General features: G+C 47.9%; 1 protein-coding gene across 1 annotated transcript in view; it reads right to left on the bottom strand.

Annotated features, from left to right (window-relative positions):
- The window catches only part of LOC144272335 (unconventional myosin-X-like), a 229,841-nt gene that overhangs the window by 82,689 nt on the left and 129,344 nt on the right, over positions 1 to 17,808 (bottom strand). Inside the window, exons 22-24 of the mRNA XM_077830334.1 lie at positions 16,190 to 16,296; positions 12,500 to 12,805; positions 825 to 864 (exon numbers count right to left, since the gene is read on the bottom strand). Coding sequence (XP_077686460.1) covers positions 825 to 864; positions 12,500 to 12,805; positions 16,190 to 16,296 — 453 coding nt within the window. The remainder of the gene's footprint in view (positions 1 to 824; positions 865 to 12,499; positions 12,806 to 16,189; positions 16,297 to 17,808) is intronic.

The raw sequence follows: 17,808 nt of genomic DNA on the forward strand, positions 1-17,808 counted from the left end.
TTTGGAGATAAACAGCACCCCCCCCGCTTTTTGCTGGAAAATGATTGTTGATGGGTCTACAATAAATATTAAAGGTATCATGTAAATCCACTTAGTTCCACACAAATATGACAGTGCAGCCAACTAGGTGGTCTCTTACTTCCACAGTGATCAGTGCCTGCTTGGGTTAAGACTCAAACTGGTGTTTAGATACTACTTTTTGCTAGTTCAGTATGTGCACTAAAAAGTTATTTCATTCAGATCTCTCATCTTCCCTGTGCTGACAAACTAGGATGAAGAAGATAAAGGAAGGGAGACCAGAAAATAACAAGTTGTTTTTACAATCAGCTTGTTCAACATGCTCAGTTATGTTGCTAGAACCTTGAACGGTCAGATTGGCAATCAGAAGGTGGAGATTCATAGCCGTTCTAACTCCTTTCCACTCTTCCTTTGTTTTGATTGTTGCAGGCAACAATATAGCAAAAAGGACTGTGTCACAAAATGCAGCTCATCAAAGGGTCATGTGCAATAAGCTCACCGTCAGAGATAAAACAGGATGCAACCTGTCTAACCCTGAAATGTTTAGATAGGAACTCTGCAAAAAGATACTAAAACAATGAACATGCCATGTTATCTAGACAACCCTTCTGCTGCGGTCAGGCACCTGTAGATTAAGAACGAAAAGAATGCTTTCATAGGGAGTTTTTCTAACATGTTTTATCACAGTAAAATAAAGGTGCATATTTCAGGAAAAAGAATAGTCAGTGAAGGCAACCAGCAGAGGAGCCTGAGCTACAGAAGGTCCAAAGAGGAGACACAGAAAAGGCATGAACAATTAAACTTACCTGAGCCACCTGGAGTATAGCATTCAGCTGCTCTTTTTCTCTGTTCAAAAGAAGACAAAAGTAAGTGACAGACCCAGATCATCTGAGTATTTGAACAGAAATTATGGCAAATCATCTCTCTATGGTTTAAGGGTGAAGTAAGGCTCCTGTTATAAAGCTGATTTAGTAAACCCACCAAGCTCCTTCATGCTTGGCATGGCCCATCCTGGCACATGCATTCTTTACTTTGAGGTAAATCAGGAAATTGGATCAGATGGAGCGGGGCTGAAAGGACAAGAAGGCAGGATTACATAGACTCATTATGGTCTTGAGCTAAAGCCCATTGTGGTTAATGGGAGGCTTTTCCACTGATTTCCAAGACCACTGGATCAGGCTCTTTGTGCACAATTTCAGTTTCGAGAACGTTCTCTTTTTTTAAAAGCACCCCAATCCTCAGCCCTGAGCCCCCCACCCAAACTCCTGCTGCTGCTAGGGGCGGGGAGAGGGGCGGTGGCCACCGCAGAAGTCATGGAGGTCAAGGAAAGTCACGGAATCCGTGACTTCCATGACAAACTCGCAGCATTAGTCATGAACAATAATCATCTGAACATGAGCTCCCAGTGGGACGCTGTGGCCAAAAGACCTAGTGGGATCCTGGGATGCATAAACAAGGGATTCCAGAGTAGAAATAGAGAAATTATTTTACCACTATATTTGGCACTGGTGTGATGGCTGTTGGAATCCTGTGTCCATTTCTGGTGCCCACAGTTCAAGAAGGATGTAGATAAAGTGGAGAGGATTCAGAGAAGAGCCACAAGCATGATTAAAGGATTACAAAACATGCCTTATAGTGACAGACTCAAAGAGCTCAATCTATTTAACTTAACAAAGAGAAGGTTAAGGGGTGACTTGATCACAGCCTAGAAGTATTTACATGGGGAACAAATATTTAATAATGCTCTCTTCAATCTAGCAGAGAGAGGTATAACAGTCCTCTGGCTGGAAGCTGAAGCTAGACAAATTCAGACTGGAAAGAAGGTGTACATTTTTAACTATGAGGGTAGTTACTGAATGGAACAATTTACTGAGGGTTGTGGTGGGTTCTCCATCAATGAATTTTTAAATCAAGATTGGATGTTTTTCTAAAAGATAGAAATTCTTTTGGGGACATTCTATGGCTTGTGCTATACAGGAGATCACACTAGATGATTCCAAAGCTCCCTTCTGTCCTTGGAATCTATGATCAAATTTACAGAGGATTAAAAATCATGCAGATGAGGAGGTTACTTACCTACAACTGGAAATTCTTAGAGAAATGTGGTCCCTATCTTATTCCATACATGGAAGCGTATGCACACCAAGCACCCGAGTGTAGAAGTGTTTCTTCGCAGTGTCCGTTGACCCGCACGCGTGTTGTGCATCTCCTCCTGTTCCCAGCCGAGGATATAATAGGTCGTGCAGGTCAACGCCTCTCCACTTTCAGTAGCAGGCTCTGGTGGATTCCCTCCCACTTTGTGTGAGGATTTGCCGAACCGAGGCAGAGTATGCACAGTCCACACTTGATGCCCATCCAAATACCAGATTGTGAGGTGAAGAGGGTCTGGATTGGGATGACTGAGTCTCCCTTGGTCTTCTGTGAGATCTAGGAGTGTGCGGAAGCCAGAATCTGAGGATGTCTGCGAACCAGAACTGCTGGGCCAGAAAGGGGCTATGAGGATGATGTTGGCTCTGTCCTGGTGAATCTTGTGTAGCACTTGAGGGAGGAGGGAATGTGGGGAAAGGCAAAGCGGAGGTTGCCCGTCCAGGGGAGGAGAAGAGCATCACCCCAAAGATGTCATAGGGCATGAGTGCAGTGGTGGATTACCGCACAGGCCAACAGAGCCCATGCCCAGGAGCTCTGGCCAATTTGGGGGCCCCCAGGAGTGCTGGAACTCTGACCACACCCCCTTCTCCTCTGATCCCCTACCAGGGCCCCGTCCCCGACCAGGCCGGAAGCCGGAGCCAGGCCAGAGCCCAAGTAGCTCAGGTCACTGTGGGGGGACCCGGACTCTCCAGCTGCCCTGGGCGGGGGGCTGGGGTGCCTGAGAACAGTTCTGTCCTTGTCCCTGCACCCCAGGGCAGGTGGAGGGTCTGGGAGCCTAGGGGCGCTGAAACTGCGATAGGAGGGTCGGGGGGGCCATGGTCCCTCCACTTTTAAAAGTGAAATGGCATAGCCCTTTTAACAAAAGAAACCTGCCTTGGTGGCGGGTGAGAGCAGGGAGTGAGGCATAGTCACCGCTAGCTCCTGCTCAGCCAGGGCCAGAAGGCAGGGGTGCTGGAACAATATTTACAGTGGGGATGCTGTAAGCCTTTGAACCAAACTGTAAATCCTGTATCTAATGGAAACCATTTCAAGTCAGGGGGTGCTGCAGCACCCCCTGCACCCCTAGGTCCAGTACCTATACTGGCAGGCTCTGTGTGTGGCTGCAACTCCCAGCCCCCACTGGGTAGATGAGTCCCGTTCTGGGCAGAGGGAGCCCAGCTCAGGGGAGGTGGAGATGGCAGTGTCGGGAGACAGGGAGGGGATGGATGTAGTTTGGGAAGGACAATGCCCCCTGCAACAGGGGCAAGGTGTGGGGGATGCATGTGGGATCACATGCCATTGCCTCCTCTCATTTCTGCCAGCGCTGAGTAACTCGGTGGGGGGGGGGGGGGGGAGGAGGGAAGAGCTAGTGGGGAAGGGAGATGGGGTGGGGGTAAGAGAAGGGGAATGAGGGAGTGGGGGGAGGGGAATTGGGGAGAGGGAAGGGGGTGATGAGTAAAGGGGGATGGGGAAAGAGGCAATGGGGAAGGGAGGTGGGGTGGGGGGAAGAGAAGGGGAATGAGGGAGGGGAATGGGGGGAAAGAAGAGGAATGGAGGATGAGAAAAGGGGGGTGGGGGGAAAAAGGCAACGGGGTGGGGGAAGAGAAGGGGAATGAGGGAGTGGGGGAGGGGAATGGGTGTAAGGAAGAAGCAATGGGGAAGAGGTTGGGCAAGGAGGGAAGAAGCAGTGGGGAAAGGGGGTGGGGGGGGAAGAGGTACTGGGGGGAGGGGAAGGGGTGAATGGGAGAGAGATGCAGTGGGGAAGGGAGGTAGGGTGGGGGGAAGGAAAGGGGAATGGAGAAAGGAGGAGCAGGGAGCGGGTCCCCATGGCAAGGGCGGTGTGAGGGGCCCAAAAGTTCTTTGTGTCTAGTGCCCCAATAAATCTTAATTCACCTCTGCGCACGTGGCACTGAGGGAGGTTTGTGTCATAATTGTCCTTTGGCCGTTGGTTGGGAGAGGTTCAAGGAGGTGGTTTTGGCAAAGGCAGGAAAGCAGGGTCTCAGAGACTGTTGTTGTTGGCGTGGGGGCTCTTGTTGATAGTAGGCAGGGTAGGGTGTGCATGGTCATGGGTGGAAGGGTTGTTTCTGCTGCCTGAGTCCAGGGGCCAGAATATATATGCCAAGGACCTGTAGTGTCAATCTGGAATTCTTGAAAAACTGCAAAGATTCATCCATCTTTTTGTTGAAGAGTTTATTCTCATCAAAAAAATAGGTCCTTGATCACATATCGGAACCCTAGGGAAGCAGAAAGATTGTAGCCCTGAGTCTCTTCACATAACTATTCCGGTGGCTAGAGATCGAGAGGATGTGTCAGCTGCATCCACTGCTGTCCAGAGGGCTGGCTACCCTGGTGATCAGTCTCTTTTTGTCTACCAGCGCATGGAATTGCTCTTGGTGTTCTGGAGGGAGCTTGTCTTTGAACTCTGCTAGCCTAAAATAGTTATCAAAGTCGTACTTCCCAGCAAAGCCTGATAATTTTCAATGTGGAACTACAGTTCCACAGAGGAATCAATCTTCACAGCAAGTCTAGGCGCTTAGTCATCTTGTCCGGAGGAGTGGATATTTGTGGCTGCTGCCTTGCACATTCCAGAACCCACCTGGACAACAAGGGAGGCTGGGGGCGGGTGGGTGAACAGGAAATCTGCCCCCCAAGTGGGCACAAAGTATTGTTTCTCCACCCGCTTAGGTGTAGGTGCACAAGTCCGGTGTGTGCAACTTCTCCTGCCAGCATAGCTACCACCTCTCACGGAGGTGGAATTATTAAGCTGATAAGAGAGCATCAGTGCAGCTGTACCACTGTAGCATTTTTAGCTTAGACTAGCCCTAAGAGAGCGAAGGAACAGGGGTTTCTGACTCAGGCCACGTGGCGGTAAGAGGGAACTGGAGAGGCTTCAACCCTCACTACCTATTATACCCTCAACAGGGAACACGAGGAGACGCATAACAAACATGTGGGTCAATGGACACTGCCAAGAAAAACTTCCAGACTCAGATGGATGGCGTGCACGCGCACCTACCTCTGGAATACACATAGGAACCATTACTCAAAGAACTCAAAGTTCTTTAAAGAAAAAAGTCAAAATCTGTATAATGGAAAGTGTTAAGCAGTTGATGTATAACAAAATAGGAAGGCTAATGTGTCAGAACCATCTGGGAGCTCACTTGAGAGCTAGTTGTCCAAAGGCTCTCTCAAGGGGCAAAGAGCAGAGCCATTTAAAACAACTCTCAGAATCCCTGCTACAGTCCACTGGAACATCAATAGCTCTTCAAATGTGATAGTACTGAAGGCAGCTAATAGTCTAAAATAATCAGCATGGACAACATCCATCATCAGGAGAAGTGTGTTAGGGCATGTCTACACTTACTTCCGGAGTGATTGATCCAGCGAGGGTCGATTTATCGTGTCTAGTGAAGACGCAATAAATCAACCGCCGAGCGCTCTCCCGTTGACTCTGGTACTCCACCGGAGCGAGAGGCGCAGGCGGAGTTGACAGGGGAGCATCAGCAGTCGACCTACTGCAGTGAAGACACCGCAGTAAGTAAATCTAATTACGCTGACTTCAGCTATGTTATTCACGTAGCTGAAGTTGCGTAACTTAGATCGATCCCCCCCTCCAGTGTAGACCAGGCATCAGTCATACACACATTCCACCCTCAGGCTGGCAGAAGAACCAGCTGGGAAAAAAAGAGACCTGAGAAACATAGATATTATTGGAGAGGTCATACCACCACCTTCCCAACTACATTCCCTTCTTCAATGCTTAGCCGAATGGTCAGCCGTAGCGATCATTCACCATTTGGTCTGTTCCTGTGTGGCCAAAAGGGCTTGACAGGCTGTCCAACGTCAGAACAGACTTGATGTACCCATGTAATAGGATGTCTGCCTCTGGGCTGCCCCTACCACTCAGCTGGTGGAATTTTATTCCGGATGTTACAAGCCACCTGGAGAACAGTGTTTGCCAGCATGTCTTGTGGCATTCTCATGTCACAAAGCATATGTCCGAAAAGCATAAGTTGCTGTCTGCGGACAATGGCCCCAGTAGTCTGTAGACCAGAACGACTGTAAACATCTGCATTACAGATGAAGTCATTCCACTTTATGCCCAATATACGATGTTGGCATTTTGTGTGGAAAGCCTCCAGCTTTGCCTAGTCTGAGCAGCATAGTAGCCATGTTTCGCAACCATACAGCATTACGGAGAGGATACCGCTCAGATAGATCCTGAACTTGGTTGCTGGGCCGAGATGATGTTGATTCCATATTGATTGTGAATGACCCATGGCAGACGCTTCAGTGTCAATCCAGTGGAGAACCTCCATGTGAGAGTTGGAGGACTTGGTGAGTATAGAACCCAAATAGCAAAAGTTGGAGACTTCTTCAATAGTTTCATTATTCAAAGAGACTGGAGTCATGGATGAACCTGAGCCTAGATTTTGCAGCTTTGTCTTTGAGCACAAAACAAGGAGACCAACCGTAGCCAACTCTGCCTCCATTTGCTGGAGTGCCTTGCAAAACCTGTTGGGGCTCTGTACTAGAACAACAACATCAGCAGCATAATCAAGATCTGAGAGTGAGAGATCACCAATCTTAATGCCTATGGACCTGATGGAATGCTGCATTATGAAATCCATTGCCTGACAAAAGAGTGCAGGGGCCAAGACAACCCTGCCTGACACCAGATACTGATTTAAAAGGTGCTGACATCCAGTTCCCCAGATGTACACAAGCAGTGGTTCCATTATGCAGCTCACTAATCAAGTCCAGCAGAGTGGTAAGGACACTTACACCCTTTTAGGCTTTAAATAGTGCGATTTGGTCAACTGAATCAAACACAGCCTTAAGATTGACATACACCACGTGCAGGAACCTCTTGGACTTGTGGTGTATCTCCGACAACAAGCGGAGGGCCAAAAAGGTGTCTAATGTGGACCTGTTCCTCATAAAACATGACAGTTGGGGGTAATGCTTCCGATGCAACAGGGACTCCAAACACGCCAGCAGAACATGCGCAAATACCTTCCCTGGCACGGACAACAAGGTGATCAGCCTGTAGCTCTTACATTCGCTGCACGGTTCCTTGCTCATATAAAGTGAGATCACAATACCGTCTATCCAGGCAGTTGGCAAGGTTCCAGTTCTCCACACCAAGCAAAAGAGAGCCAGAAGTGATTCCGCTATAGGATCAATAGCGCATTTTAGCAGTTCTGGAGGGATGCCATCAGTGCCGGCCGCACGTCCGTTTTTCAGTTTACAGCTGGCATACTTCACTTCATCCAATGTTGGTGCATCAGTACAAGTGTCAGGGTCCGACACCACAGTGGCTGCCAAATCATCCAGCTCTGAGCAAGTGGCTGCTGGAGGGTGGTACAGGGAGCTGTGATAATGTTCCACCCAGCATGAGACTATGACCTCCTCCGATTTACAATGACAGCCTTGGCTGTCATTCAGGATGCCAAGCGACTATTCCTTGACTGCCGAGGTTGCAGATCGCGTGGAAAACTGGCTTTAAGTCTCTCCTGGCTAAGCCAAGTTCAACATCATATGCCACTTGGTTATAAGAAGCCTCGCAATCGCGAAGTGCAAAGGTGTTGAAAAGGGAAATTCAAAACAGAATGATAATTAGAGAGTGAGCAAAGGCCTTTTAACAAGAGAAATCAGCAGTCTGCCAACCCTCAAGGAGGCACCGACAACCCACTGTAATGGTCTCAATACCTTTCCACTGGCCTTCACCATCCAGGAGAGACATTAGCTAGAAGACTTCTCCTGCCACAGGCAGGAAGGATATTAGCTAGATGGCTCCTCCTGATCAATACCATGCAGGGGTGAGTATGCTTAGTTAGAAAGGTCCCTCTAATCTGAGACCACATAGGCAGCATATGACAGAAAAGTGATTCCATAAACCATGCATTAACATCTTAAATATGTAGAGATCTCACTGGGCAGGCTTAGCATTGGTGACTGGGCTATTGCGGAGTACAGTAACTCCTCGCTTAACATTGTAGTTATGTTCCTGAAAAATGATACTTTAAGCAAAATGATGTTAAGTGACCCCAATTTTCCCATAAGAATTAATGTAAATGGGGGGGGGGGAGAGGTTAGGTTCCAGGGCAAATTTTTTCACCAGACACACATATACACAGTACAAGTTTTAAACGAACAATTTAATACTGTACACAGCAATGATTTGTGAAGCTTGGTTGAGGTGGTGAAGTCAGAGGGTGGAAGGGGGTGGGATATTTCCCAGGGAATGCCTTACTGCTAAATGATGAACTCGCACTTGGCTGAGCCGTCAAGAGTTAACATATTATTGTTAATGTAGCCTCACACTCTACAAGGCAGCAAGAATGGAGGGAGGGGAGACAGCATGGCAGAGAGAGACAGAGACACATACCGTGTGTGTGAGAGGGAGAGATGCGCATTGCCCCTCTAAGTACACTGACCTCACTCTAAGTATATTGCCTTTTTAAGTAGATCAGCAAGTTGAGATAGCAGCTGCTGACAGAAAGCTCCCTCCATCCTGAGCCCTGTCATGTGTCCCCCCACCCCTGAAAATGGGGTAAAGGAGTGGGGGGGGGGCACCCTGACATTAGCACCCTTCTTCCCCTGCCCCCGGGCAGCTCCAAGGCAGAGGGCAGGAGCAGCACATGGCAGTGGGGGGGAGGGACAGCTGAACAGCCGGCAATTGGTAGCCTGCTGGGTGGCTGCCGCACAGGGAACTTAGGGGAACGGGGAGCTGATGGGGGGCTGCCGGTCCACCCTGGTTCCAAGCCCCCACCAGCTAGCTCCAACAGGCTGCTCTTTCTGCAAGCAGTGAACAAAGCAGGCGGAGGCCAAATAACATTATAAGGGAGCACTGCGCAACTTTAAACGAGCATGTTCCCTAATTGATCAGCAACATAACAAGTTAACTGGGACGACTAAATGAGGAGTTACTGTACTAGCGTATCAGTCAAATGGGGCTTCTGTTTGTTGGAGCTGCCAGTTAAGTTTTTTAATTCAACAGCTGAGCACTGACCTCAGGAAATGTAAGGACCCAGACTTAGATCCAACAGATGTCTCCCCCTGCTGTGTCTACTGGGTGGTAGGCGATTCCTCTTCCATGCAACAAGTTTCCCTATTGATTTTTATGTGACCCCCTTCACATACCTCTAACCTGCCAAAGCCCAATTGCAGGACACCATATGTGGCAAAGACCCAAAGTGCGGGGGACAAAACAATTATTCATGCAGGAAGCTTAAAATGGTGTAGGATTCATTCCCTTAGTGTAAATATTTCTATGACTTCAGTGTTATGATTCTGTATCACCAGTGTAAACAGATGTCAACAATCAAAGTTAAGGGACACCAAATTTGTGTAGAAGGTAGGTAACTATGGAACTAAAATGAATGACATCCCTTGAAAGGAGGATGGTGAGGTGTGCCTCTTGTTATTCACGAATTGCTCCCAACCTGCACATTTGCTCTTATCTCCAGGCACCTCCATGACATCTTCATGTACACACTTTCTTGGGATGAGTGATAGAGCAGGGGCAGTAGTGCTAAAAAAGCACAGCTCAGAAGCATTTCGAACTATCCAAAGGAACTGCAAGCAGATAAGATCATAAGAACTGCAATACCAGAACAGAGATCAATCATCCATCTCACTGAAAAACTGGTCATACTGGACAGACCAATGACCCATAAAGTCTGGTACCCTGTCTCAGACACTGGCTGATCTTAGATGTTTCAGAGGTCACAATGCCATTGGGAAGGTAGGAGGAAAATATTTATTCCTGGCCCAGTGACTAAAATCCACTCCTCATATTACAAAGAGGAACAATGTTGAAGGGGCATTGTGGGGGGGGAGGGGGAGGGAGGGAGGAAATCAGTAAATTAACTCTACAAATGAATGAGGGATAGCCCATACCTACCCAGCTTTTCTACTCTGAGCCACCTGCACTGCACTCCAATCCTTACTCCTGGGGGAATTCTGCACCACTGTGCAATGCAGAATTTTGCAAAAATTAATGTTGTGCATGCAGAATTTCCTTTCTTAGAATCATAGAATATCAGGGTTGGAAGGGACCTCAGGAGGTCATCTAGTCCAACCCCCTGCTCAAAGCAGGACCAATCCCCAACTAAAATCATCCCAGCCAGGGTTTTGTCAAAGAATGATTTTCTTTCCTCCAAAGAAATGGGCTTCAGGGCTGCTAGCTACCACTAAGGGCCACTGGACTTGGCAGAACCCAGCTTGCACATAGAAGACACTGCTGTGGGAAGCGGGAGAGAGAGAGAGAGAGAGAGAGAGGGTTCCTGGCAGCTGCAGTTCCCAGCATGCCCTGAGGGAAGAGAGGGCAGCACGCAGGAAACACCTTGCAAGCCTGGGACCAAGCATCAGGCTGTTTCTCCCTCTGGATCCCTGAGCTCTGGTGGGGAGGGGCAGTCGGAGACGGGTGTCTAGACAAGGGGGCGGGGGGCGCAGCGGGGCTGTGAGGAGGGGATTTGGGGGGATCGGGTGTATTGGCCGGGGGGGGGGCTGCAGGTGGGCTCTATGGAGGAGGGTTTGTGGGTGTCTGTCCCCTCAGCTGGGTTCAGGGAGTGGAGTGGGAGAAAGGGGACAGAGAAAGAGGAACCAGGTTGTCACTGTGGTTTTTTTAACTCTACTCCTGGGGGAACTTTTGTGTATGTCCGTATTATTACGGACATACTTGCTGACAGGTATTTTGAAATAAATTACCAAATTAATTGCAACTGGAGTGATTATTTAGTGTTATTTTGACAAATAAAATTTGTAGAATTTTGCAGAATTTTAAAATGTTGTGTGCAGAATTTTTCATTTTTTCATGCAGAATGCTCCCAGGAGTAACTCCTGTCCTAAGGAGACTTGTGCATGTATCCAAATTAAGAACATAAGAATGACCATACTTGGTCAGACCAAAGGTCCATCCAGCCCAGTATCCTGTCTACCAACAGTGCCCAATGCCAGGTACCCCACAGGGAGTGAACCTAACAGGTAATGATCTAGTGATCTCTCTCCTGCCATCCAGCTCCACCCTCTGACAAACAGAGGCTAGGGACACCATTCCTTACCCATCCTGGCTAATAGCCATGAATGGACTTAACCTCCATGAATTTATCCAGTTCTCTGTTAAACCCTGTTAATAGTCCTAGCCTTCACAAGCTCCTCAGGCAAGGAGTTCCACAGGTTGACTGTGTGCTGAATGAAGAACTTCCTTTTATTTGTTTTAAACCTGTTGTCCATTAATTTCATTTGGTGGCCCCTAGTTCTTATATTATGGGAACAAGTAAATAACTTTTCCTTATTCACTTTCTCCACACCACTCATGATTTTATATACCTCTAATCAAAATCCCCCCTTAATCTCTCCTCATATGAGACCCTTTCCAAACCCCTAATCATTTTAGTTGCCCTTTTCTGAACCTTTTCTACTGCCAGTATATCTTTTTTCAGATGAGGGGACCACATCTGTACGCAGTATTCAAGTACGCAGTATTATATAAGGGCAATAAGATATTCTCCGTCTTATTCTCTATCCCTTTTTTAATGATTCCCAACATCCCTTCTGCTTTTTTGACTGCCGCTGCATGCTGCGTGGACGTCTTCAGAAAACTATCCACAATGAAGCCAAGATCTTTCTCCTGATTAGTTGTAGCTAAATTAGCCCCCATCATATTGTATGTATAATTGGGGTTATTTTTTCCAATGTGCATTACTTTACATTTATCCACATTAAATTTCATTTGCCATTTTGTTGCACAATCACTTAGTTTTGTGACAGGTTTCAGAGTAACAGCCGTGTTAGTCTGTATTCGCAAAAAGAAAAGGAGTACTTGTGGCACCTTAGAGACTAACCAATTTATTTGAGATCTTTTTGAAGTTCTTCACAGTCTGCTTTGGTCTTAACTATCTGAGCAGTTTAGTATCATCTGCAAACTTTGCCACCTCACTGTTTACCCCTTTCTCCAGATCATTTATGAATAAAGTTGAATAGGATTGGTCCTAGGACTGACCCTTGGGAAACACCACTAGTTACCCCTCTCCATTCTGAAAATTTACCATTTATTCCTACTTTTTGTTCCCTGTCTTTTAACCAATTCTCAATCCATGAAAGGATCTTCCCTCTTATCCCATTGCAACTTAATTTACTTAAGAGCCTTTGGTGAGGGACCTTGTCAAAGGCTTTCTGGAAATCTAAGTACACTATGTAATTACTTCAACGATGTCTCAAGTGACTGCTTCCTTATGGCCTGAAGGCATTGCTGTCATGCCAGAGCCTCAGACCTAGTCATACACCTTGGCAGATTCACTACTAGGAGCCAGCCATGTAACTAGAACTGTGAGAAATAATCCAGTACCTTTTCTTCTCTTCTTCCTCCTCCTGTTTCCTCCTAAGCTCCTCCTCTTCTTGCCATTGTCTTTCCTCTTCCTCCCTTCTGATCTGCTCTTCCTCTTCTTGCCTTCTCCTCTCCTCCACTTCCTGTTTCCGTCTCTGTTCCTGCTGCAGTAGATGCCGATAGAGGCTGCGAGCCAGCTGGCCACGCCAATGCTTCTGCAGGACAACAGCCGAAGCCTTCAGTCGCAGGAGGGCTTTCTTCCAGAAGTGCGCTCGATAGTTCTTCTGGATTGTAACTATACTGACTAGGGCTTTTCGGTACTTCTTCCTACAAACAAAACCAAACAGTTACTGACCACTTCTGTTACAGCCATGTCTCTCATGTTTCTAAGGAATGGCTCCCCATGGTACCAAAGTGCTGACCAAATGACGTGAGCATGCCAGTGCCCATAGGGGGCACAAGTCTCTCCCTCTTTTTCTACCACGCGAAGATTCTTTTCCTTGCTGCCGTCTTTCCTGCATCTGCCACCTTATTCCTGTCGTCAAAGTGACCCTTCTTGGAGCTGCTTTAATATGTCTGCCTTTGTTGAAAGGGAAAAGGAGCATGAGATCCCCAGGGGATAGGGGATGAAGAAGAGATTGTCACCCACTAGAAAGGAAGTTTCATGCTCCTCAAATCTTACATGCACATCTCTGAAAAACTAACAGCCTAGCACACTTGTATGCCCATCGCACAGACCCCTTGGAATCTTTATAGAGGAAAACACCCCCAGCATCCACCTCGCTGGTCACTGAACCACCTTGAAATTTCAAACACAACCTGAGAATGATCCCCTAGGGCCAGCATAAGCATCTGAGATTGTGCTACATTAACAACAATGAAACCAGGGGTCCAGCAGCCAGAGCCGTACCTAGGGGGTGTGAGGCCTGGGACACAGGCACTGAGTTTCTAATCTGCAGGGGGGTGCTCCCCCTGGCTCCGCCCAGGCCCCACCCCCAACTCTACCCCTTCCCCCAAGGCCCCATCCCTGCCCTGCTTCTTCCCACTCCCGCTTTGCCCCGCCCCACCTCTTCCCGCCCCTCCCCCGTCCAGTTCCACCTCCTCCCCGGAGCACCCTGCACCCTCGCTCCTCTCGCCCCCAGCGCCTCCTGATGCTGCGAAACATGTGATCCGTGGCAGGCAGCAGGGGCTGAGAGGGAGGGGGAGGTACTGATTGGTGCAGCTTGCCAGTGGGCTGTGGGGAGGGAGAGGTTCTGGTAGGGGGGCTCCTTCTCGCCTGCCTCCCTGTTCACCCCGCTCTCCCTCCTGCCTCACCTCCCTGCCCACCTCCTCGCGAAGAATTGGGCCCCGCAGTCCCCCTGATTCACCGTACCCCAGGGACAGCTCTGCCAGCAGCAGCAGCAGCTGGATGCAGGCTACAGAGAGAGGAAGAAGGAGAAAGGGCGACAGAAGCACGTTTAAATAAACTGGTTGGGGGCTGCCTCTTCCCCCTGCTTCTCTCCCCAGTGCCTCTCCTCATACAGAGGGTGGCCAGCTGCATATTTAGCCTCCTCTAAGGTGGACAAAGCATATAGACAAAAGGTACCATGACAGGGCCCTACTCAGCTCCGTGGTGCTCTTCCTGATAATATCTATCTGTCAGAAGTTAAGGCCAGAAGGGACCATTATGATCATCTAACCTGACCTCAGGTATACACAGGCAATAGAATGTAATGCCCCATCTGGAGCCTTCTGATCACCTTCCTCCACTTCCCAAGGTAAAGCCAACTTCTGCAGCCAATGCAGGAGGGCTGTGAAATACAGTGATCCTGCACTTCACCCTTACTCAGATATAAAACACAGAGGGGATAAGGACCCTGATTTGGCAACTGGAATTTAGTTACCTATTCTCTTGATGCTGCAAGGTACTGGGCTTGGCTCCCCCTCCAAGAGTCATAGAAGCCACATGGGGACGGAGTGTGGCTCCCTCCCCAAGACCCATGCAGGTCCTGTAAGGCTAACAGGGACACAGCCCAGTTTACAGCCCCAGTTCTCCACAGGTCCTGCAGGGCTAAGAAAAGTAACAACTTATTTTAGTTGGTGGAGTCAGCAGCTGTGACTAGGAGTCCCACAAGGAGCAGGTCTGCTAAACAAAATGGGGCATTTTCACTTTGGTTTATTTTCTGATTCAGATATTTCACTTTAGTGACCATTCAGACACCCTGAGCTCCTGGGAAAGTAAAGCAGAGTGTACAGAGCGAACCATGTAACCTTCCATCCCTTAGGCCTCTTTCCCCAATTCTCAGAACAAGTCCCTGAAGATATGGATAAAGATGACAGTAAAATCCTGGAACAGCTAACTCTTCACAGCAGGGTTACTCTGCTTAATTTACATAATCTTGGTGACTGATAAGCTCTAAGTGCTACATGGCAGCACTCTCTAGTTTTGCCTTACTCATTCGAAACCTTTTCTGGACTTGTCCCATACCAATTCCTTTTTATTGGAGCTTCTCTAATGTTGATGCAGTGCAACACTGAAATGTTCACAAAAAAGGATTTCTAACTTCACTTTCTCCAACCTTCATCTTCCCTGTTTTCTGCTCCTACACCTCCCTCTGCAATGCCTCATTTGTCACCAGCTGTTGAATAAGGAGTTTTCCTTTTGACCATGGAAGCACTGCTTGATTTGAAGACTAAACTTGGATGAATGGTGTACATCCCAATCTCCCAGTCCACTAGTTGGATACCTTCCTTTCCAGGAAAGTCACAGAAGAGACATTGCAGTTTTCCCTTAGCAATGCTGTCTAGAAACTATGTTTTACAATGTGATAACTCCCCTCCTTCCCCAAAATATCTGGAGGTTTCTGATTATTAATTATTATTATTTAAATGTCCCCGCCATGAGGAATTTACACTCTAATTTACACAGACTGCACAGCAAGTAAAGGCACCCAGACAAGGGAAGAGGGAAAGGCATGGAGACAGCATTTTGCTTTATTTTGGCAAGCAGCATGTGCTACAATCATTAAAGAGTCAGCTGTTACCTTAACTTCAAGGGGCAGGAGAGGGGATGGCTCTTCTGTAATGGCTTTTCTTTAACACTACTATGATTAGGAACAGTAGTGGCAAAAGGGAGCAGTTGACAGGAGATCAGTGGTGAAAGGCTCGCCCAAAGTAGTAAGTTCTTACGAGTAACTTAAAGAAGGAGAGAGGCCCCTGGGAAAATAGGAGAAGGAAAGCTGCTCCAGGCCTTGGGGACAGTGCTAATAAAGGCAGAGTTGGGAGAGGGGAAGAAGAGAGATGAAGGGAGCATTAGGTGAAGCTGGTAGGCTAAGGGTGGAGGAGTGGGAGCTGAGAGCCAAGAGGTAGAGGGGGTGGAGTTCTGGAGACCCTTGAAGGTGAGGATGAGGAGTCTGAAGAGGCAGAGAGTCAGTGGAGAGCCCCGGTCATTGCAGCCACATGTTTAACAGACTAGGGGGTGGGAGCGGGGGGGGGGGGGCTGGGGGGTGTAAGAAGCAGGGGGTAGAGGAGGCTGCAGTGGTCAAAGAAATGACTATACCACAGACAAGGATTTCAGCAGAAACACAGATTTTGGAGCTAGCCAATGGATTTGGAGTGTGGGGGAACAGAAGAGTGGAAGTGCTGATGGGAATACCCTAGAGCAGAGGAGAGGATGGGGGAGACTGCAAGCAGACAGGTGGAGAAAACGCAAAGACAGCCCACAACACTGACCTTGCCATGTAGCCCAAGACGTGGGCTTGGATGACTATAGCCGCTTTCCTCAACTCCTCTTCCCGATCCTTCTCCAGGTTCTGTTCAAGAGCTTCCTTCAGGAAAACCTGACACCGTGGGGAGGAGTTTCAACAAACACAAAGAGAGGAAAGAAATCAGCCCCAGGGGAGAGTCAGGAGGTTTCATTCCCTTGGTGACAAGCACAGAGTGCTCTCTTTATGCTGCTGCCCTGTGATCTCTGCTCAAGAGCTGCAGCCCCTCCAGAGCCACCCCTCACTTTCGGCTGGGGTGCCTTTCCTGGTATTACAAGGAAAAAGTTGTGCATTACATGAGCCAAACTCTAAGCCCATCCCCCGCCTCCTCCTTTCACTCTGTGGTCAAGGCTTTAAAGAAAGAGAGAAGGGGGAGGGAAGGAAAAATAAGGAAGGAGGAGGAGAGTGTGCAAGCTAGTTATTAACCCGTTCTCAGCTGGTATCTTTTCTTCACACCAGTCTATTTTCTCACTGCATTGGCCCCTGGCTACCAATATGTGACATTAAATATTTCATAAAGAGATCACACCACATTTTGGGTGCAGAGGTGAGCATTTACATTTCCAGGACCCTGGCAGCAGTTTGCACTCTGAAAAGTGAAGATTAATGGAAGAATCAGAAATCTCCAATGGTGAGAAAAATGCATAAAGAAACTGGCCATCCCCAATCAAACACCGCGTGGCCATTCCAAAGGAATCTGATCACTGCAGGATCTAAAAGAATCCTGAGGAGAGGGTTCTTCCTGCTGAATGTGCTCCTGTACTGCAGCATACGTAGGGGGAGATGCACCCCAAAGAGAGAGTTGTCCTTGCCAGAGATGTGCTGCTGTACTGGAGGTTGCATTTTATAATAGCTAATAATAGTTTGTTCTTCTCTAGCACCTACCATCCAAGGGCCTCCAAGCACTTTACAAACTTTAACTGATTAATGCTCACAGCCCTGTGACACAGGGCAGCACTATACGCATTTTACAGATGCAGGAACTGGGTCAGAGAGGCTAAAAGTCACATATCCAATATCACACATCAAATCAGCAGCAGAGCTAGAGTTAAAACGAATTCCCCTGTTCTAATCACTAGGCAGCACCCTAGACATAACACTACCTCTTCCTATTTATCTACCATGCCTCTTCACATCACTGCCTCCAACTCCTCCCCTCCATCAGTGATACTAGCATTGCTGTCCTATTTCTCCACTTCTCCCATAACCGACTCTGTTCTTTCTTCCACATTGCCCCATCTGCATGGAACATCCCTCTCCCTCATTGCTTTCTCTGCATTTAAATCGCTCCTGAAGAACAGCTTCCATCACAACGCCCGCAAGAAATTAGCTGATTAATAATGGTCAAAGAATTGAGGACAGTCTATAAAGAAAGTCACCACACTGACCACTTTCCTTGTATGTTGTGTCCCTTTCCACAGTCTGTGCCAGTTTGTTGGTCTTTTAAAATTACGAACTACTTGGGACAGAGACTGTTCTTTCCATCAGATTTATGCTGAACCTAGTACATTGTGGGTGGTACCAGAACAAAATAATTAATAGGGACAGTGCCTATAGTGATAGACACCTTACAAATGTTTAGGCAGG

Source organism: Eretmochelys imbricata, chromosome 11 (genome assembly GCF_965152235.1).
Source record: "Eretmochelys imbricata isolate rEreImb1 chromosome 11, rEreImb1.hap1, whole genome shotgun sequence".
NCBI classification, from domain to species: domain Eukaryota; kingdom Metazoa; phylum Chordata; order Testudines; family Cheloniidae; genus Eretmochelys; species Eretmochelys imbricata.